General features: G+C 40.2%; 1 protein-coding gene across 2 annotated transcripts in view; it reads left to right on the top strand.

The window, feature by feature from the left end:
• The window catches only part of LOC132835909 (A-kinase anchor protein 8-like), a 32,030-nt gene extending 19,480 nt beyond the window's left edge, over positions 1-12,550 (top strand). For both annotated transcript variants that reach the window (XM_060855012.1, XM_060855013.1), the window contains 7 exons: positions 2,681-2,732; positions 4,505-4,571; positions 5,116-5,257; positions 8,011-8,116; positions 10,581-10,711; positions 11,148-11,243; positions 11,807-12,550. In XM_060855012.1, coding sequence (XP_060710995.1) covers positions 2,681-2,732; positions 4,505-4,571; positions 5,116-5,257; positions 8,011-8,116; positions 10,581-10,711; positions 11,148-11,243; positions 11,807-12,283 — 1,071 coding nt within the window. In that variant the 3' untranslated portion in view covers positions 12,284-12,550. The remainder of the gene's footprint in view (positions 1-2,680; positions 2,733-4,504; positions 4,572-5,115; positions 5,258-8,010; positions 8,117-10,580; positions 10,712-11,147; positions 11,244-11,806) is intronic.
• Positions 12,551-22,371: the final 9,821 nt, after the last annotated feature.

Below are 22,371 nucleotides of genomic sequence, written 5' to 3' on the forward strand. Positions count from 1 at the left end.
CCACCCAGGCTGACAACGATCAAGAGTATAGCCCATTGCACGCACTCACTTGTACAGTCAGGCTCAAGTCTCTCACATTAACCTTTGACTCGTTTACTGGAATGGAGAAAGTTGGAACAATTTTAGTCTCTAAAATTGTGCTAGCTTTGTTTCTGTCGTGAAATATCTTTATAGGGTATTAAAAGCAGAAATATGCTGTAGGAGTTCGGTCTGGCATGTTGAAGAGAGATTCTGATTCTTGGTCGGGTGATTCCTAATGAAGGGCTTATGCCCGAAACATCGATTCTACTGCTCCTCGGATGCTGCCTGATCTGTGTTTTCCCAGCACCACACTCTCAACTCTGATCTCCAGCATCTACAATGCTCACTTTCTCCATGGAGAGGAGAGGAAACAGTCAACATTTTGTGTCCAGTGACTTCCACACCCAATGGGTGACGTCTTGTTTGGTTTGTTAACTCTGGTTGTTTTAATTCAGTTATATTTTTTCCCAGTTTTATTGAAAAGCTTAGCAACTCTGCGATCATCTATGGAGAGAGAAATAGTTAATGATATTTGATGATATCAACATTGTCTTTCCTGCATAGTGAGCAAAAACTTTTATGGTGGGGTGGGGCAGTTAAGTAAGGGTGGGAATTTGTTGACTCAGTAGCAACATGTCACTGCTCAGTTCTGGTCTTCCTGTAGGAAAGATGTTGTGAAACTTGAAATGGGGCAGAAAAGATATACAAGGCTATTGCCAGGATTGGAGGGATTGAGCCACAGGGAGAGGCTGAATAGACAGGCTATTTTCCCTGGAGTGTCAGAGGCTGAGGGGTGACCTTTATGGAGGTTTATCAAATCTTGAAGGGCATGGCCAAGGTATTTTTCTGGGGTGGGGTATCCAAAACTGGAGGGCATAGGTTTAAGGTGCAAGGGGAAAGATTTAAAAGGGACCTAAGGGGCAATTTTTTCACATAGTGGTGCATAAATGGAATGAGCTGCCAGAGGAAGTGATGGAGGCTGTACAATTACAACATTTAAAAGGCATCTGAATAAGAAGGATTTAGAGGGATATTGGCCAAATGCTGGCAAGTGGGACAAAATTAATTTAGGATATCTGGTCATCGTGGGCGGGCTAGACTGAAGGGTCTGTTTCCATGCTGTACCCCTCTGTGACTTTGTTACAATCCCTACACTATAAAGCTGAACCACAAAGACACTCTATTCAACAACACTCCTTGGCTCTATCATTAACTTATACAGTTAATGTTCATCTTAGCAAAATGCAACTCCACATTAAACTCCATTTGTCACTCCTTGGCCTCTAAGTGACCAATGGCATTGCTGGAGCAACACAGTTAAATTCTTGTTCTAACACAGTGATACTGGGGTTGTCAAAGACAATCTGACAGTACAGCATTGCATAAATTGACAATAGCATAACAGATGGCAAATCGGTTAGTAAAAATTGGGTACACTCGAACTCCAGGGAAAGTGTGGGGAGAGAGGGCGGGAGGACAGTCATTTGGAGGTGGTGCCTGTTTAATCACTGTAACAAAAGGCGCGGTCACTGTTGGAAACGCATCTTTGATGTAATGTTTCTATTGGGACCTCGATCTCCTTTGGATAATCCGAGTTTTGGATAATTGGTATTCAGGTAATCGAGGTTACCCTGTAGATCAGTATGCTGTGCTCAATAACAGCAAACAGCTACCACGAGAATTACATCAACAGACAATACTAAACTTAGATCACTTATTGTTATTTATGCTGCTGCTCATAAAATTTTGTTAGTCACAAAATGTTTACTACTAAATAAACGTAACTGTTTTTCAAAGTAATTCACTGTAAAGCAATTCCAGGCATTTCTAACATGTAGCATTATGTAAATGCAAATCCTTCATCCCCACTAAATTATAGCAACCTCACAGAACAAAACAGACTTTCCTAAAAATGAATTTTTTTTTTGAGATCTGATTGTCTTATAATCTAGGGCTGAATCTCTTGATATTTTCGCAATGTGTCATTTTCATCGAGTTTCTTGGAGGGTTTCTCTCTGTGACTCCTCATGAGTTTTCTTGTGTTTTTGCCAAAATGATGGTGTTGACCACATACCACACCCCTACGGCATTCTTCTTTGGTGTTGGCCTGACCCCTTCATTTGTCATAGCCGGAAGTACTCATTGCTATTGGAATGTCAGGATATTCCTGGCACTGGCATCATGTTTAAAAGGCTGTTAGGTACCAGGTGAAGAGCTGGTAGTTTGGAGCTACAGATCATGACATTCCACAGTTTTCAGACTGGAAGTGGGTTGGGGTAGAATTTACTCAAGGGCTGCAATATGAGTTATGTGGGATAGAAGGCAACCTGTTATCAGCTGTCATTAATTGCAAAGCAATGATAATTGTGAAATAGGACAGAGAGAAGGGAAGGAGGAATGTGGGGAATGTTCATTTTTTATTTCTTGGTGAGGAATTTTTTTTAGTATCTTTACAGTGCTTTGGCAAGATAGGGAATGCAAGGAAGGTTGTAGCTAAAGCATATTTAACTTCTTGGAGGGTTGTCTATCTTTGCTTTAACTATATAGTTGGTGCTTGTAATGGTACATCCTAGCTTACCAACCTGCGTTTAAGATCAAAACTACCCTGATAGGTTCCTAAAACAAAGCAAATATTTACTGTCGATTGCCTGTTTTTCAGGGTGGTGAGGACAAGGATTCAAGTGAGAAAGGAGAGAAAAAACCAAAGCGTTGTAAGTTTAACTTAAACAGTAATTTCTTCAGTGATTGCTGTAAAACTTGGTGATTTTCATTGATATACACAGGAGTATAGAAATGTCCACTTGTGTTTTTATGTATGAATTCTGCTATTCATTCCCTCTTTCATTGTCAGCTTCTGAAATGGGGCATACTAGACTGAAATCCTGGATTGAGATATAATTCCTAAGTAATTAAAGTCCATGCTTAGTTAAGTCTTCTCAGTAGAGACTTTTTTGGAGAAGGCAGGATAAAAACTCATTGGAATTTCACCATGTAGGTGATTTAAAGTAAGGACTAAGGAAAGCAGGCAGGAACTTTGGTGAATATTGAAGTGCTCCCAAGGCACTTAATTCCCAATCTTAACAGCATTCCCAGTGTTATTTTCCTCCATTATTGCCAAAACAATTGTCTCTTCCATCTGCACCTTAAGTTGTTTACATCCAATACTGTCTGAAATTTGCTTTAGTTAAATGCTGCACAGAGTTTATTCTCCTAATTATGGGAAAGAGATTTCACTAGCCCTAGGTGCCTTTGAAAAGATGGTAGTGAGCTGCCCTACTTGAACCACTGCAGTCCATTTGGTGGTGTTACACAATGCTGTTAAGTAGAGAATTCCAAGATTTTGATCCAGCCATGCTAAAGAAATGGTGACATATTTCCAAGTCAGGATGGTGATTGGCTTGGAGGGAAAGTTGCAGGTGGTAGTGTTTCCCTTCTTTTTGCTGCCTTTGTTCTTCTAGATGGTGGTAGTTTGGAAGATGGTGTCTCAGGAGCCTTTGAACTTCATGCAGTGCAGTCTAGTTCTAGTCAATGGTAACTTACAGAATGTTGATTATGGAGAAAAGCAGCGATGATCTGACACTTTCAAGTGGCCAAATTCAGATTCTCTTATTAGAGATGGCCTTTGCCCAGCAGTTGTGTGGTGTAAGTGATACTTAGTACATGTGAGCCCAAGTCTAGACGTTGTCCAGGTCATGCTAATTTGGACATGGGCTTGTGTGTAGGGAATCCTGAATGGTGCTGAACATTTCTGACCTTGATGGAGGGACATTCATTGATCAGAACAGCTGAAAATGTTTGGGCCTAGATAGTGTCTTCAGCATTGCCTGCAGAGACATCCTGGACCTGAAATAATCAAACTCCAAAAATCTCCATCTTCCTTTGTGTCAAATATGATTCCATCCAGTGGGGAATTATCTTTCTGATTTCCCATTAACTCTAGTTTTGCTAGGGCTCAGTGATGTCATGCATGGACAAAACCAGAAGCTGTCTGTGTCCACATCCTTGGCATTCTTACTGAATTGTATGCAAATTTAATAATGTTAATCTGAGCATGTAATTATCTCTAGGTTTTGATTTTTGCCACTGAGATTTTCTTTGTGGAAACATAACATCCAATAAGGTAGTATAAAAATGTTTATGAATGGGTCATGTTGTATTTCTGGTTTATGTAGCTTGTCCTAATAGCCAGTACTAAGGAAACTTCACAACTTCCTAAATTTTTAACTGTCAATTTTCTTAAATCACTGATGCCATTTGTCAAATGCAGGCTTGAACTACCTTGGCCAGTTATCATTGGCCTCCCTATAAACCTCTTAAGCACTTGTAGAGAGAATTAAACAATGTTGCATGTTACTAGGGAGTGTACACCTGACAGACAAAGTTGAGGATTAATCATCTCACGCTTAGCAAATAAGGCTATAGCAAGGCTTTGGTGCTTTACATTCAATAATTAAAACAAATTGACAATTTTATTTTCAAATAGTTCCTACTATGCAAGAGAAGAAGAAGACTGGTAAACCCAAGAAGAATCGTGACCGTCTCGCAGAGAGGTACAGATCACTAGTGCCATGGTACTATTTTGGTCAGGAATTAGTTCTTGTCTATCTTGTTTATTCAGTTTATGATCCACCTGGTTGTAGAAATAAACACTGCTAAGTTTCAGTATAGTGTGCTTAAGAAAAGATGGGATTTTTTTTTAGCTGTTGTCTCTGTTTACAGAGGAAAAACTGGGTAATAGTGGTTACTGTAAATTCCAGTGGTTGCACAACTGTGTCACTTAGGTTGGGAAGAAGGAGGTATCTCTACCTCGCAGGCATTTTACCCTGAGGAGCTGCTACTGCCTTTGGCATATAAAACTTGAGCAGCTGCCCAAGCCACTTTAACACTTCATCTACTTAAATAACCTTGTCATAAAATAAGTGCCATACAATTTAATTCTGAATCTTGTGTTGGAAATACCAGTATTGATGTAATTTCATTGAGTTGTTAAGTATGTAAATTGTTGCCTAATAATTAAGTGTAAATAAATGCTTTGGAGTTTCTTGATTGCCCTCAGACTAGATGATTTCTCATGTTAACCCTTTTCCTTTGCAGGATAACATATGCCTGCTCAGTCTGCAAGTTCCGTACATTTGAAGATGAGGAGATTGCTGCTCACATGAAGAGCAAGTTTCACAAAGAAACTTTAAAATTCATTGGGACCAAGCTTAAAGCTCAGACTGCTGACTTCTTGGATGTGTGTAATTTTCTGCCTTTTCGAAATCTTAGTTCTCCAGACAATATCCAATTGTACCCTTGAGTTTATGTTTGAAACCTTGGAGGTTTAGTGCTGTTAGTTCATTAGTAGTGAATAAATTCTCTAGCAGATTATTAAGGTTTCACTGATTTTAAATGTATGCAAATGTTGATTGAGGTCCATCTTGAGTGCTTCATGTGGCTGTGGACCAAATACATGCTCAATTATTACAGCCAATGGTGTTTAGGACAAGAAGAACAAATTGCTGGAGAAAGTTAGCATGTCTGGTAGCATCTGTGGAGAGAAAACGGACTTAACTGAAGAAGGGTCACTGGACCTGAAATGTTAAGTCTGTTTTCTAACAGATGCTGCTAGACTTGCTGAGTTTCTCCAGCAATTTCTATTTTCGTTTTTGAGTTTTAGCATCCATACTTTGTTTTAATTTTACATGTAGGGACAAGTTGTTTTGTTTATATCCCTCATTATATTTTCTCAGTGTCTCTCTGGCATAATTATATAGTAATCGAGAACAGAATCCCTCATGGTTTCCTCCAGTTCAGAAGCCAGTTGAATGTACCTACTCCACTTCAGCTGATGATTAACCGTGCTATGATCAAGGAAGAAATTGGCATATTTGAAGTACTGATAATTAAGCTTTAAACTGTTGGAGCTTCGCAAGTCAGAAAAAATTTGCAAGGATGTTGCCAGGATTGGAGGGTTTGATAGGAAGAGGCTGAATAGACTGGGGCTATTGTATCTAGTTTCAGAAGCTGATGGGTGACCTTTATAGAGGTTGATAAGGTCATGAGGGGCATGGATAGGATAAATAGACAAAGTTCTTTCCCCAGGATGGGGGATCCAAACGTAGAGGGTGTAGGTTGAAGAGCGGAAAGATTTAAAAGGGATCTGAGGGGCAACTTTTTCATGTAGAGGGTGGTGTGTGTATGGAATGAACTGCCAGAGGAAGTGGTGGAGGTGGGTACAATTGTAACATTTAAAAGGCATCTGGATGGTTTTATGAATAGGAAGAGTTTAGAGGACTATGGGCCAAGTCAAATATGACTAGATTTATCTAGGATATCTGATTGGCATGGACGAATTGGACCAATGGGTCTATTTCTGTTCTATATGTCTCTGACTCTTAAACAGGAGAAATTTGCAATTTCACATCAATGTTAATCTTAAGATTTTAACCAAAGAATCAAACCACTTAACCAACCTAACTCACAATGGCATGCTCTAGCTGTCAAGAAATGTGTGCTGGTTAATTGGATTGGCCTTGCTGAAAGTTGTCCAGGGAGGTGCAGGTTAGGTGTTAATCACGGCTAAAAACCCCATGTGGGGTTACAGGGTGGTGTGTGTTTGGGTGGACTGCACACTTGATGGGCTAAATGACTCTTTGTGTACTGTAGGGATTCTGTGATAGATTGGTTCCTCTAATGAAATACCCTCCTTCCTGGGAATGTTTAAACCAGCAAAACTATCTCCAGATCGAATCTATCTGCAAGTATATTATAGCAAAAAGAACACCAACACATGTTCACCAACATCAGCACTTTGAATCCTCAATGAAGAATTCTAGAATAATATTATCTCGTTCTTGTTAGGATGCAAGCATGAGACTAAATTCTTCATAATGGATAAATAATTATTTAAGAATCCATTCTAAATTACATTGTCATAATGAACAATATCATAGAATATAAAACCTGAAGATAATCGTTTCACTTAAGCAGATAGTCAGCACTCTTAAGAAAAGTGAATATTCAGTGCTGTATTTTCTGACTAATGAGTGTTAGATGTGTAATCAGTTCAAGATAGTTATAACATGATTATTCTGCTTTACATTTATACACAATGTCTAAATCCCTAAAAACTCCTTTGGATGTTCAAACAAGTAAAATTAAAAGAAAACTATACTCTCAAACTGGATTAATTCCATTACAATGCCTTTGCCTCAACCTTCAAGAAAGTTGATGTCAAACTTAAGATCAAAAGTTTATCTGTCAATATAGAAGAGGCTTTCTTTGTTCATCGTATACCGCAAAAACTTTCAAATGTTTTTAATTTTACAGATTTTATTAAAATGAATGGTTCACTGACTTGTCTGCTTTCTGTCTCGATTGTTTGACTGTTTTCATTAAGTAATGCTATTTGAGGTCCTTGAGAGTCACACCATTGTTTTCTCTCAGTTCCTTGACATTTATTTGAATGTTGTGTGGTGTATTATTTCTATGATTTCTTTGCCTTAGTTGTTTTCATTTAATCTGTCATCTTCTTGACATGGTTTGGTTCTGATGTTTGGCAGCCTTTTGGTACCTGTGCAATGTAGCCGTTCTATGCTTGTGTAAATTTGATGGACTTTGCAATTCAGGGATCACCCTGTAGTTGTTTGGATGTGTGTACTTTCATCTGGGATTACTAGCTAGTCATCAAAATTATGAATTTTGTGACTCTGGCCAATTAGTCATTCTTTTATAACGGTGAGGGCTGCATTCCTGAGAACCCCTGCAAATGATCAAATTTGCAAAAGCACAGATGGTTAAAATATCACTGGATAAGTGAACTCATTTTGCAGATAGTGAGGATTTACTGTATGTTTTACGTGTAATTCTAATCTGCACAGACCAGTTATATCATGAGTTACATGACCCGTATGTGTCACTGATTTTACAGTTAGCTACTCAGCAACTGTGGAGCAGTGCTGATTTCAAGTTCATGTGTGGTAATGGTCTCTTCTAATTTTATTGCAGGAGTATATCGCTAACAAGAACAAAAAAACGCAAAAACGCCGGGAACAAATTGGAGATGAAACTATTCTGAAAAAGCAGCTGATGCAGCAACATGATGTGCTCCAGGGTAAGTCAGAAACTAATTGCACAATGCCCACTTGTATTTGATTTGTAAGAATTAATTCTGTAAACAACATGTAGCTGTACAGGATATTAGTTAGGTCACTTTGGGAATATTGTGCGCAATTCTGTTCTCCCTCCTATTGGAAGGATGTTGTAAAACTTGAAAGGGTTCAGAAAAGATTGACAAGGATGTTGCCAGGGTTTGGAGGGTTTGATCTATAGGGAGAGGCTGAATAGGCTAGGGTTGTTTTCTTTGGGGCGTCGCAGGCTGAGGGGTGACATTGTAGACGTTTATAAAATCCTGAAGGGCATGGATAAGGTAAATAGACAAGGTCTTTTCCCTGGGTTTGGAGAGTCCAGAACTAGAGGGCGTAGGTTTAGGGCGAGAGGGGAAAGATTTAGAAGGGACTTAAGGGGCAACATTTTCATGCAAAGGGTAGTGCATATATGGAATGAGCTGCCAGAGGAAATGGTGGAGGCTGGTACAATTATAGCATTTAAAAGGCATCTGGATGGGTATGTAAATAGGAAGGGTTTAGAGGGATAAGGGCCAAGTCCTGGCAACTGGGACTCTTTTAATTTAGGATATCTGGTGGGCATGGATGAGTTGGACCAAAGCGTCTGTTTCCATGCTGTACATCTCTATGACTCTACATATAAATATGTAACCGTGTAAAGTAAGTTTGGTGAATTTAGGGAGTTGGTTGCCTGGACTATTAATCCAGAAACCTAGGTAATGTTCTGGGGATGTGGGTTTGAACCCTGCCATGGCAGGTAATGGAATTTGAATTCAATTAAAAATCTGGATTGAAGACTCTAATAATGGCAATAAAGCCACTGTTGATTAATGGAAAGTAATCTATCTGGTTAACTTATGTCCTTTAGGGAAGAAATACTGCCTTCCTTACCTGGTTTGACGTGCATACAACTTACGGACCCACAGCAATGTGGTTGACTCTTAAATTGCCCTCCGAAATGGCCTAGCAGGCCGTTCGGTTGTAAAAATTACTAGAAGGTCTCCAATGAGGAAATAAAACTGACCATCTAGTGTTGACCTAGGCACATGACATGACAATAAAAATAGCTTGTCAACCCTGCATATGGGCCCAGTGTCAAAATTGGGAGAGAGGTCTCATGGACTAGTCAAGTAGCAGTCTCACACAGTCATGCTCGTGGAATTTTACCTTGGATACTGTTCCAAACATCATCAACTCTGCTGTATCCTGACCCACTGGCAGCACAGTCAGGAGAGAGTTGCCCTGTGTATCATCAGCATTGACTTTAGATACCAAGAAATTCAGCATCAGGTCAAACATGGGCAAGGAAACATTCTCCTGAATACTATATAGCAGTCCTCCATAATTTAATGAGTCAGTGCTCTGCCATGTTGAACAACATTTGGAGGAAGCATTGAGGGTGCCAAGGGTGCAGACTATACTGTGTGGAGGGTTTCAGTGTTCACCTTTTTAAGAGTAACTTGGCAGCAACTACTGATTGAGCTGCTGGAGTCTAAAAGGACATTGCTGCTAGACTGGGTTTATGGTAGGTGGTAAGGGAACCAACAAGAGGGAAAATAAACTGACCTCATCCTCACCAGTCTGCCTGCCTCAAATGCATCTCAACATGACAGTATCTGTAAGAGTGACCACCGCAGAGTCCTTATGAGAACGATGTCCTGTGTTTACATTGATAAAAATTTACATTGTGTTATGTGGGTACAATTACAGTGCTAAAACGAACAGAATTTGAATACAACTAGCAATTTGAGACTTAGCATCTATGAGGAGCTATGGGCCAACAGCAGCAGCAAAACATATATCTAAAAATGAGATGAGAACCATGGGACTAGTGTGCTCAACAGTATAGGCAAGAAGTGATACATCTGAAAATGAATGGATCATTAATAGGCTCTGCAGTCCTGCTGCGAGTAATGGTAGCTAATTAAAACAAATCACTGGGGGAGGTGACTCCACAAATACCCCATCCTGAATGAAAGGGGAACTGAGCTCATGGGTACAAACGATATGCAACAGTCTTCAGCCAGAAATGCCAAGTGGATGATTCATCTCTGCTTCCTCCAGAGATCCCCAGCATCACAGCTGGCAGTCTTCAGCCACTTTGCTTCATTCCATGTGATGTCAAGAAACTATTGGAGGCACTGGGTAATGCGAAAGCTGTGGACCCTGACAACGTTCTGGTGATGTACTGAAGACTTATCGTCCAGAACCTGATGCACCTTTAGTCAAGCTCTTCCACTACATCTGCAACAATGTTCACCTGTTTGCTCTGAATTATGCTTGGGTTTGCAAAGTCCCCACAGAAACTGGACAGATCTACAATTATTGTCAAGAGTGGTCAAGTAAATCCACTTTTTGTTGTAATGCTTTGTACTCTCATTTAATTTTGGATTCATGCCTGCTCAATTCAGTTAAGTTTTATTTTTCTAACTAGACTTGTTTTAATTGTAGGTATTGGTATGGAACAATGCATGAAAAAGGTGGAAGCAGCTCATTGTATGGCTTGTGAGCTATTCATACCTATGCAGACTGGCTTCATTGGGCAGCACTTACGGTCAGCTGAGCACAACAGAAACCGCAAAGTAAGTGATAGAATGGTTTCAGATCAGTGAATTCTTTGACTATAAAATATAATCACAAGCTACAAGAAAAGCATTTGCTTTGAACTTAGTTTTGTCATTGCAATGATAGTTGAAGTCTTCATCCCTTTTCTTACCATTCAATGCCCTTTAATCACCCCTCCTTAGCGTCTGCATGTCCCCCACACCATTTAAATAGGCAATTAAAGGAGTATTGTATGCATTGGGGAACTGTTTGTGATGGTTGATATGTGGCTTTATCATTTTTTGCCATGGCTTCACATTTGTTGTACTTTCAGTCATTTGATAACTGTTAGAAGTACTTCTGGATATATGTGGATTTGATTCTCCGTTCAAAGTATTGAACTGAAAAGTTCCTTAATCCATGAAATCACATTTGTACAGTATTAACTTGCTACTGTTTCTTTCTCTTAACCAGATGGCAATTGAGAGAGCCAAAAAGGGTAGCCTAGTTATTGCTAAAAGTATTCTGAATAACAGCAACATTGCAACAATGCTAGAGAAATACGTCAAGGTAAGCATATAATAATCTTGTTTGATCACTATTGCAAAGAAAGAAAGCACTTAATTGCCTTGTCAAACATTAAGTCAGATTTAGCAAAGGATTGACGTTGAGCCAAGACCTCTGAACTGCCTGATATAACTCAATTCTGAGCAGCTTATCTGAATGTCTAAATTTGTTCGAGACAACTTATTTCTGGTCTGCTCTAGAATATTCCATTTGTGCTCCATGTTGACTGCTTTTAGTTGTGGGACAGTTTCACTTATGGACAAGACTATACAAATTTAACTTAAAATTGTAAAGCTTAGCAGAAAGGATTCTTGGCTCAAATGTAAGTGAACTAGTTTTGAAGTACGACTTTGTTCTCTTGAGTAAAATCTCTTGTAGTTAATCAAATTTGGATTTGTTCAGAATCGCACACCTTGTTTCTAAATTTTAGTAGGGTTAGAGTTAGGCTCTTGAATAAAGGAATAAAATAACATTGTCCAACCCATTGATTTACATCACATCATTGTTCATTCTACTCAACACCCAACAATACCTAATGCCGCTTGTTAAAATTCCTTTTTCCCAAGGGTGAAAAACCATTCACTGATGATCCAGATGACAAAGATGAAGAAGAAGGTGGCATGCAAGAAGGCGATGGTGATGGTGAAGGTGATGGACTCAATGACAGCATGAATGATGGAGAAAAGAGAGAGGGAGAAGAAGGAGAAGGTGATGAAGAGATTGAAGGTGGTGATGGTGAACAAGATGATGGCGAACACTATGGTGAACAAGGTGGCGAACACGATGGTGAACAAGATGATGGTGAAGAACATGCCGAGGGTGATGAAGGAGAAGAAACAATAGATAGATCGGAGGACGCTGTTGATGTTGCAGATGAAGACATGGAGGCAGAAGGTGAGCCTGAAGCTGAAATGGAAGACTTGGGAGAAGGAGAAGATGATGCAACTGAAAGCAAGGACCCTGAAGAGCCTTTTGAAGCTGATGAAGATAAGATTCTGGAAGGAGAGGATGATGCATTGCCATTTGACACAGAGTTAGAGTAAATTTAGTGTGACTTGATAAACAGATGTGGATAAATGATTATGTTCCTCAGTCATTCACTAAAGCTTATACTAGTTTTAACGTTTCTCATTGTTTGACTTGCTAGTAGATTTGTGTTATTGCTGTACTTGAGTTCCAGCTGATTGTTTCATGAGTCTAGTAAATGCTTCCAATGTACTGTGCTGAATGGCTTTTCATGATGTAGACTATAAGCTTGCCTGTACCTTTGTTTGAAACATTTTACAATAAACATTCTTTCTATAATCTGACTAATGTGACAATCTTTTGAAGCATGTCAGATGAGCATCTTCAGGACTAGAAATTATGAAAATGAGTTGTATGGAATGAATCTTTTGCTTTTGCCAGTTTAAGAACTGAACCTTTTGGGCTTTGTAAACCAAGGCACTTTGTTTAGTCACACAAAATAGTTTGTTTCAGGTTGACCTTTGATTAGAATCAAAATGACATGAATAGCTAATAAATAAGCAACAGAAAATAAAATGGGTAGGGAAGATGAAGTAGAAGGTTGTGATTAGGTAGAGGTCAGGAGATGATTAAATGAGTTGATAATGAGAGACGAGGAAGCGTTGATAAGAAACATTAGAGCACTATCTATAGCATTGAAACACAGAGGATGTATAAATGGTTACGGCTGGATTCCTGTTAAATTTTATGACAGAAGTGATTAGTATCAATTTCTTACACTTTATAAGTGCCTTTATCAATAGAGCAAGTTACAAAACTTCTTGGGCTGTGGTGCCCCCTGGATTGTTCCTCCTCTGAATCTCACCTGTTGCTTTATGTTCACTATACTCTCTGATCTTTCCATCTCTGTTGAATGGTCTGTGATCAATAAAGGACTAGGATTTGTTCGTTCATGCCCCTATATTAATGTATTTTGGACATGACACCATGTTGAACTGTTCTTGCATCACATTTGCCGTTCTACCACCACTGAGCATCGATCTGTTGAGACTGCAAGACCATAAGATGCAGGAGGAGAAGCAGGCTATTCACACAATTGAGCTTAGTTTGCCATTCAGTTGAGATCATGGCTGATTTGATGATCAATAACTCCCCTTTCCTGTCTGTTTCCTATAATCCTCATTTCCTTCCTAATTAAAATTCTGTCGAGCTAAGCCTTAGTGTTTGTAATGAACCTCTAGAGTAAAGAATTGCACAAATTCAATGCCTCAGAAGAAATTCCTCCTCATTGGTCTCAAAGTGTAACAGCTTAATGTGTGAGTCATAGTCATAGAACTGAAGAGTGTGGAAACAGACCCTTTGGTCCAACTTATCCATGCTGAACAGATACCCTAAATCCAGTCCCATTGCCCTCTAAACCCTTATTCATCCAGATATATTTTAAATGTTGTAATTGAACCAGCTTTCACCACTTCCACTGGCAGCTCTTTCCCTCTGTGAAGAAATTGGCCCTTTAAATCTTATCCCTCTCACCCTAAACCTATTCCCTCCAGTTTTGGACTTCCCATCCTGGGGAGAAGACCTTGACTATTCACCTTATTCCTGACCTTTGATTTTATAAACCTCAAAGTCATCCCTTTGGGCGGCACGGTGGCACAGTGGTTAGCACTGCTGCCTCACAGCGCCTGTAGACCCGGGTTCAATTCCCGACTCAGGCGACTGACTGTGTGGAGTTTGCACGTTCTCCCCGTGTCTGCGTGGGTTTCCTCCGGGTGCTCCGGTTTCCTCCCACAGTCACAAAGATGTGCGGGTCAGGTGAATTGGTCAAGCTAAAATTGCCCGTAGTGTTAGGTAAGGGGTAAATGTAGGGGTATGGGTGGGTTGCGCTTCGGCGGGTCGGTGTGGGCTTGTTGGGCCAAAGGGCCTGTTTCCACACTGAGTCTAATCTAATCCCTCAACCTCTGCCCCAGGGAAAGTAGCCCCAGTCTATTCAGCCTTATAGCTCAAATCATCCAACCCTGGCAACATCCTTTTAGATCTTTTCTGAACATTTTCAAGTTTTGCAACGTTTTCTGATTGCAGGGAGACCAGAATTGAATGTGGTATTGCAAAAATACAACTGCAACGTGACCACCCAAATCAATACATTGACTAACAAAGGCAAACATAGCATGCTGTCTTCACTACACTGCCTACCTGAGACTTTCAAGGAACTATGAACCTGCACCTCATGGTTTCTGTTCAGCAACATCTTACCATAAAACGTAGAAGTCCTGCCATGATTTGCCTTTCCAAAATGCAGCACCTCACATTGATCTAAACTCCCATCTACCACTCATTGGCCCATCTGATCAAGGTCCTGTTGTACGGAGGTAGCCACCTTTGCTGTCCACTACACCTCCAATTTTGGTGTCATCTGCAAACCTACTAACCATACCTCCTATGTACACATCTACATCATTTATATTAGTGACACTTTCAAAAAGGGGACCAACCTTTTCATATCTGCCCTTTCAAGTCCCCTAAGAATCTTGTATTTCAAATAATGGCTTCTCATTCTTCTAAACTCCAATGGTTATAGGCTCAATCTCCATACCCAGGGTTGGCCTAGCGAACCTTCTCTAGACTGCTGCCAATGTCAGTATATCTTTCTTTATACAAGTGGCCCAAAACTTCACAGTATTCCAGGTGTGATCTGACAAGTGCTTTGTACAGTTTTAGCATAATCTCTCTTTATACTGCATTTTCTTTGATATAAAGGACTACATTCAATTTGTCTCCCATATTACCTGCTGAACTTGTAAGTTAGCATTGTGATTTGTACTCAAGGACTCAAATCCCTGTGCTATAGCTTTCTTGTAGTCTTTCTTCATAATATTCTGCTTTTTTTTCCCTTCCTACTATCATCTTACACTTTTTCACATCACATTCTATCTGCCAATGTTTTGCTCACATGCTTAACTGATCTATATATCTCTGCAAACTTTCATTATCGTTGCCACTTGCCTTCCCACCTGTGCCATTTGCAATCTTCAATATAGTACATTTTTTCCTTATTCAAATTATTAATATGTATTGTAAATCACTGGATTCTATGATGGGCACTAGCTACTGGTTTACATTCTGAAAATACTCATTTCAATAATTAGTTTAGAAAACATTTTCTCTGAACAAGTCCTATTAATATACTTCAAGTATGGCAATCACTACTGAACACTGTACTCGAGATGCTGTCTTATTAATGTTCTGTATAACTGAAGCATAACCTCCCTACTTTTGCATTTAAATCTTTTCATAACAGACCGTGACATAGTATAACCTTTCCTGATTACTTGCCGTACTACATAAGAATCTTCTGTGATATATGTAATAGTCGGATACTCAGATTTCACCACATCTGAGCTCTGAAACGTCTCACTGTTTAGACAATATGCTTTTCTCTTAGTATTTCTGCCAAAGTAGACAATTTCATGTTTGCAGTCATCATACTCCATTTGCCAGGTCTTCTCCCACTTGCATATCCTATCTATATCCCTTTGTAAGCTCCTTATGTTGTCTTCACAACTTTCCTACCGATCTTTGTCATCAGCCAGTTGAGCTAACATATCCTTGATCCCTTCATCCAAATTATTTGTAAAACTTAAGGCTTAAGTATCAAACACTGTGGGGTCTGTGTCAATATGTTGCCTCCCAACACCATTGGCTTTTACTTTCAATAAAAATCTTTGTGACACTATATATTCTGTCTTGAGATCGAAGTACAACACATCCACTTATTTTCCCCTGATAGTGTTTAATTTATCAGCATTATTTGAAAACTACTTAATTTGACAAAACAAGAGGAAAAAACATATTTGACCTCTTCACACATCTGCTTGCAGCATCTGTCAATTTCAGTGTTGGTAACAGTGACCATTACACAATTTCTTTTTAAGATAAAGTCCCATCTTCATACTAATAATAGTGTGCTCAATGTGATAGATTTCAAAAAGATCTAGAAAGTCAAGACTGGGCATCAACGAGGTGCTATTAACCAACAGCAACCAAAGTGTACACCAACACAATCTGCAACCCTGTGCTCTTGTATATTTTCATGCTACCATTATTAAGCCAGGAATTAGTCCTGGTTCAATGAAGAGAGTGTGTCAGAAGCAATTCCCAAGAGTTAAACTGCCAACATGGAGAATCTCAAACAAGGCTACATGTCTGCCACGGAACAAGTGGCTTATCGAGCTAAGTGGATAATCAATGGATCAGATCGAAGTTCTGCAGTTATGCTGCATCTTGTCATATATGATACTGGACAATTAAACAAATAACTGGAGGTGGAAGATCTGCACACATTCCATTCTCAATATTGGGGGAGCCTAGTATACCAATGCAAAAGATAAAGCCGAAGTATTCACAACAACTTTCAGCCAGATGTTCCTAGTGGATGATCCTTCACAATCTCATCCAGAGGTATCCAGCATCCCATATGTCAGTCTTCAACCAATTCAATTCACTCCTTACATAATGACTAGAAGCAGCTGGAGGCACTGGATGCTGCACACGCAATAAGCCCTAACAAATTCTGAAAATTGTATGAAAGGCCGGTGCTCCAGAACTTGCCATGCTGTTCAAGTACATCTGTAACACAGGCATCTATCTGACAATGTGAAAATTGACTATTGTCCTGTACATAAAAATCAGGGCAAGTCCAAACTGGCTCATCAGTTCAATCTTGATCATCAGTAAAGTGATGGAAGGTGCCATCAAGCAGCAATAGACAGCTGCTTATCAATAGCAATATGTACATCCTGGGGATTGCCATTGATTATAAACTGGATTGGATTAGCCAGAATAAAGATATTGTGACGACAAGAGCAGATTAGTTTAGAAATTCAGCAGTGGGTAACTCACCTCCTGACTCCCCAAAGCCCATTCACCATCTACAAACCATTAGTCAGGAGTATGATGGAATACTCCCCACTGCTTGGATGAGTGCAGTTCCAACACTCAAGAAGCTTGACAGCATCCAGAATTAAGCAGCCTTAGTTGGCTCATATCCATAAATATTCACACCCTTCATCACCAATGCTCAGTAGCAGCAGTGTGTATCATTTTCAAAATGTACAAAAGAAATTCTCCTTTGCACTTTCCAAACTTTCAACCACTACCATTTAGAGGTTCATGGGCAGTAGTTATATAGGAACACCATCATGTGCAAGGTGCCCTCCAAGTCATTCAGCATTCTGAATTGGAAATACATTGCTATTCCTTCAGTGCCACTGGGTCAAAATTCTGGAACTCCTTCCCTAACGGCATTGCAGGCCAAATAAAATAAATATAAAGTTTGGGAGAAGATTTGTAGCTCGCGTGCTCGTTGTTGTGGTTCTGTTCGCCGAGCTGGGAATTTGTGTTGCAGACGTTTCGTCCCCTGTTGAGGTATCCTCAGTGCTTGGGAGCCTCCTGTGAAGCGCTTCACAGGAGGCTCCCAAGCACTGAGGATGTCACCTAGACAGGGGACGAAACGTCTGCAACACAAATTCCCAGCTCGGCGAACAGAACCACAACAAAATAATTATAAAGCAGCTCATTGCCATCACCACCTACTCAATGGCAACGAGAAATAGGCAACAAATTCTGGCCCAGATAACAATGCTCACATCACATGAATGATTTTTTAAAAAACACTCAAACTGGAGAAGAAACATGTGTAAGAGTGCTTCAGTACCTCTGTGGGGCCCAAGCTTTGGTCAAGCATAAACAATGGAGGAACCATGCAAAAACCTGAGTATCTCACCCTCCTGACTGTTCAAGCCACAATAATATAAAATCATTAGGGCATAGATAAGGTGAATAGCAAGGATCTTTTCCCTGGAGTTGGGGAGTTCAAAACTAAAGGGCATTATTTTAAGGTGAGAGGAGAAAGATTTAAAAGGGACCTGAGAGGCAACATTATCACACAGAGGGTGGTTCACGTACAGAATGAACTGCCAGAGAAAGTGACAGATACAGGAACAGTTACAACGTTTAAAAGATATTTAGGCAGGTACACAAATAGGGAAAGGTTCAGAAGGCTATGGACCAAATGCAGGCAAATGGGACGAGTTTGGGAAACTTAGTTGGCATGGACGAGTTGGACCGAAGGATGTGTTTTTGTGCTGTATGACTACATGCAGATCCCACATTGGACTGTTTAGTCACCTTAGGATCAACACATCTGCAGTGGAAGAAAGCCATCCTTGGTTTCAAAGGATTGCCTGAGAAGACTAATTGAAATAGCATCAGCAACATTATTTTTTCTCATTCCCATCCCCATTCATGGACCCAGGTTTTGATTTTTTATAAAGGTGCATCACCACCTCCTTTCTCCCTGCATAACAATGTTGTGCCTGCCACACAACGTTTTTTTTAACTCTTCTCGAGATGTTAATGGATTAATCTGATCTGTTAATCTGTAAGAAATTGGATGCCCTGGTATGTTTCTCTGTCTTGCCGATACAATGTAAAAGAATTTACATTATCATTTCCCACTATTCAGAGTAAAAGAATTTACATTATAGAACATTACTGTGCCGTACAGGCCCCTCGCCCCTCAAAGTTGCGCCACCTTGTAAAGCCAATCTGAAGCCCATCTAATACATACCATTCCACTCTCGTCTGTATGCTTATCCAATCAACATTTAAATGGCTGTAATGTTGGTGAGTCTACAACTGTTGCAGGCAGTGCATTCCACGCCCCTACTACTCTCTGACATCTGGCCTATATCACCCCTCAATTTGAAGCTATACCCCCTCATGCTAGCCATCACCATCCTCCCAAAAAGGCTCTCACTATCCACCCAATCTAACCCCTGATTATCTTATATGTCTCAATTAAGTCACCTCTCAACCTTCTCTCTCACAAAAACAGCCTCAAGTCCCTCACCCTTTCCTGGTAAGACCTTCCCTCCATACCAGGCAACATCCCAGTAAATCTCCTCTGAACCCCTTCCAAAGCTTCCTCATCTTTCCTATAATGTGGTGACCAGAACTGCACACAATACTCCAAGTCCAGCCGCACCAGTGTTTTGTACAGCTGCAGCATGACCTCATGGTTCCAAAACTCGATCTTTCTACTAATAAAAGCTAACACGCGGTACGTCTTCTTAACTGCTTTATCAACCTGGGAGGCAACTTTGAGGGATCTATGTATATGGACACCGAGATCTCTCTGCTCATCTATACAACCAAGAATCTTGCATTAGCATAATAGTCTGCATTTCTGTTACTCCTTCCAAAGTCAATCACCTCACACTCTTCTATACTAAGCTCCATTTGTCATCTCTACCCCATCTAAAGTACTTGAACTCTAGTATTCCCAGTCAATATTTTGAAAGTTGAAGTCTCCCATAACAACTCCCCTGTCACTCTCGCTCCTATTGAAAATCATTTTTGCTATCCTTTCCTCTACATCTCTGGAACTATTTGGAGGCCTATAGAAAACTCCCAACTCTCCTTTCCTATTTCTAATCTCAGCCCAAACTACCTCAATTGTCGAGTCCTCAAACATCCTTCCTGCAGCCACAATATTGTCCCTGACTAACAATGCCACACCCCAAATTTTTTACCATCTTTGTTCTCATTAAAACATCTAAATCCCAGAACTTGCAACAACCATTCCTGTCCCTGTCCTACCCATGTCTCTGAAATGGCCACAACATCGAAATCCCAGGTACCAACTCATGCTGAAAGTTCACCCACCTTATTAAGGAATTCCTGGCTTTGAAATAGACACACTTCAAACCAACTTCTTGCTTGCCGGTGCTCTCTTACAACCCTGAAACCTTATTTTGGACCTCCCTACTCTCAACCTCCTCTATACTTGAACTACAATTTAGGTTCCCACCCCCCTGCTGAATTAGTTTAAACCCACCCAAAGAGCATTAGCAAATTTCTCCGAGGATATTGGTAACCCTCTTGTTCAGGTGAAGACCATTCTGTTTGTAGAAGTCCCACCTACCCCAGAAAGAGCCCTAATTATTCAGGAATCCAAACCCTCCCTCCTGCACCATCTCTGTAGCCATGTGTTCAACTTCTCTCTCTCCCTATTCCTTGCCTCACTAGCACGTGGCACGGGCAACAAACCAGAGATAACAACTCTGTTTGTCCTAGCTCTTAACTTCCACCCTAGATCCTTGAATTTAAATCCCCATCTCACTTCCTACCCATGTCATTGGTGCCTATCATCTCCTACTATTCAGAGTACAGAATTTATAGCATCATCTATTCAGAATCAATAAGAACTTTGCAATTAAAATTCTAACCACATCCTTTAATTAAAAAAAAAGATTTACAACAGATCTTGCCATTAAGGGATGATTTTATTACATTATTTCTGGAGATGATCAGGTCACTGCGTTGTGTCTTGGGTGGGATTTAACTGTGGGGGAGTGGCTGGGGGTTGTCTTATGGGCATTACTGACTGTGATGTAAAGATCTTGAATAAAAGAAGGACTGTTTCTTTGTTCAGAGAGCCTTGCTGTGATACACTTCACAAGCATTGAGAGGAGTGTTAAGTGATCCTCCAAAGCTTGTACTTGCTTAATAAATTTTGGCTGTTCACAGAAGTTGGCATTTTGCAGTTGCATCAAGTGTGTAAGAATCTCAAGAAAAAGAACTTAGCATTCTACCTAGCAAATAAACTGTGAGTCGACTCTTAATGGTAATAGATGATAATATGTAATTATTTTTAATAACAAGATAGGCAACAAACTAGCATTTCACACTTCAAATCTAATCAACTATCTTGTACTTTGACTTAACACTGGAAGATCATATACCACTACACTAGATCTTGGCCTTGATACACATGGCAGTGATCATCTGGTCTTCTCCCGATGGTCTCAGAGTTGTCTTCTCTTCAAGGTGGTTGGTCTCCAGTTACCATCCTTGAGGGTGGTGTTGCAGTGATTCTTATACTTAGAAGTCTTAATGCCCTTTTGGGAGGGTCTTCGATGTCCACCAATAGACCAATAAGGGCTCAATCACATGATCAATCGGACCCAAGCAAGCATTGACAGATCAATAGCAAAGTGATCCTTGGTCATCCATTCCAGGAGGTGTTGGAAACATGCAAATCAGGTAGCCCGTCTAGTAAACAACTCGATATTTCCAATCGTCCTGGGGTGGCATTCAGGTAAATTCCATTCGAGGAGATTACAGAGAGTTTGGCAGGAATTTTAAAAGGAGGTCCTCGAGAGTAGTAATATCTGGATTACTCCCGGTGCTACGAGCTAGTGAGGGCATGAATAGGAGGATAGAGCAGATGAATGCATGGCTGAGGAGCTGGTGCAGGGGAGAAGGAGTCCCATTTTGGAACATTGGAATCTCTTTTGTGGTAGACGTGACCTGTACAAGAAGGACAGCTTGCACCTATATTGGAAGGGGACTAAATATACTGGCAGGGAGATTTGCTCGAGTTGTTCAGGAGGATTTAAATTAGTAAGGTGGGGGGGGGCGTGGGATGGTGGTGGGACCAGGGAGAATAGTGAGAAAAGAGATCAATATGAGATGGTACAGTTGAGAACAGAAGTGAGTCAAACAGTCAGGGCAGCAGGGACAAGGTAGGACTAATAAATTAAACTGCATTTATTTCGATGCAAGGGGCCTAACAGGGAAGGCAGATGAACTTAGGGCATGGTTCAGAACATGGGACTGGGATATCATTTGATTACCAGAAATGTGGCTCAGGGATGGACAGGACTGGCAGCTTAATTATCCAGGATACAAATGATATAGGAAGGATAGAAAGGGAGGCAAGAGAGGAGAGGAATTTTTTTTTGATAATGGATAGCATTACAGCTGTGCTGAGGGAGGATATTCCCCAAAGTACATCCAGGGACGTTATTTGGGTGGACCTGAGAAATAAGAATGGGATGATCACATTATTGGGATTGTATTATAGATCCCCTAATAGTCAGAGGAAAATTGCAAAACAAACTTGTAAGGAGATCTCAGCTATCTGTAAGAATAATAGGTCGTTATGGTAGGGGATTTTAACTTTCCAAACATAGACTGGGACTGTTACAGTGTTAAGGGTTTAGATGGAGAGGAATTTGTTAAGTGTGCACAAGAAAATTTTCTGATTTTCATGTGGATGTACCTCCCAGAGAAGGCACAAAACTTGACCTACTCTTGG

Source organism: Hemiscyllium ocellatum, chromosome 45 (assembly GCF_020745735.1).
Source record: "Hemiscyllium ocellatum isolate sHemOce1 chromosome 45, sHemOce1.pat.X.cur, whole genome shotgun sequence".
Classification (NCBI taxonomy): Eukaryota; Metazoa; Chordata; class Chondrichthyes; order Orectolobiformes; family Hemiscylliidae; genus Hemiscyllium; species Hemiscyllium ocellatum.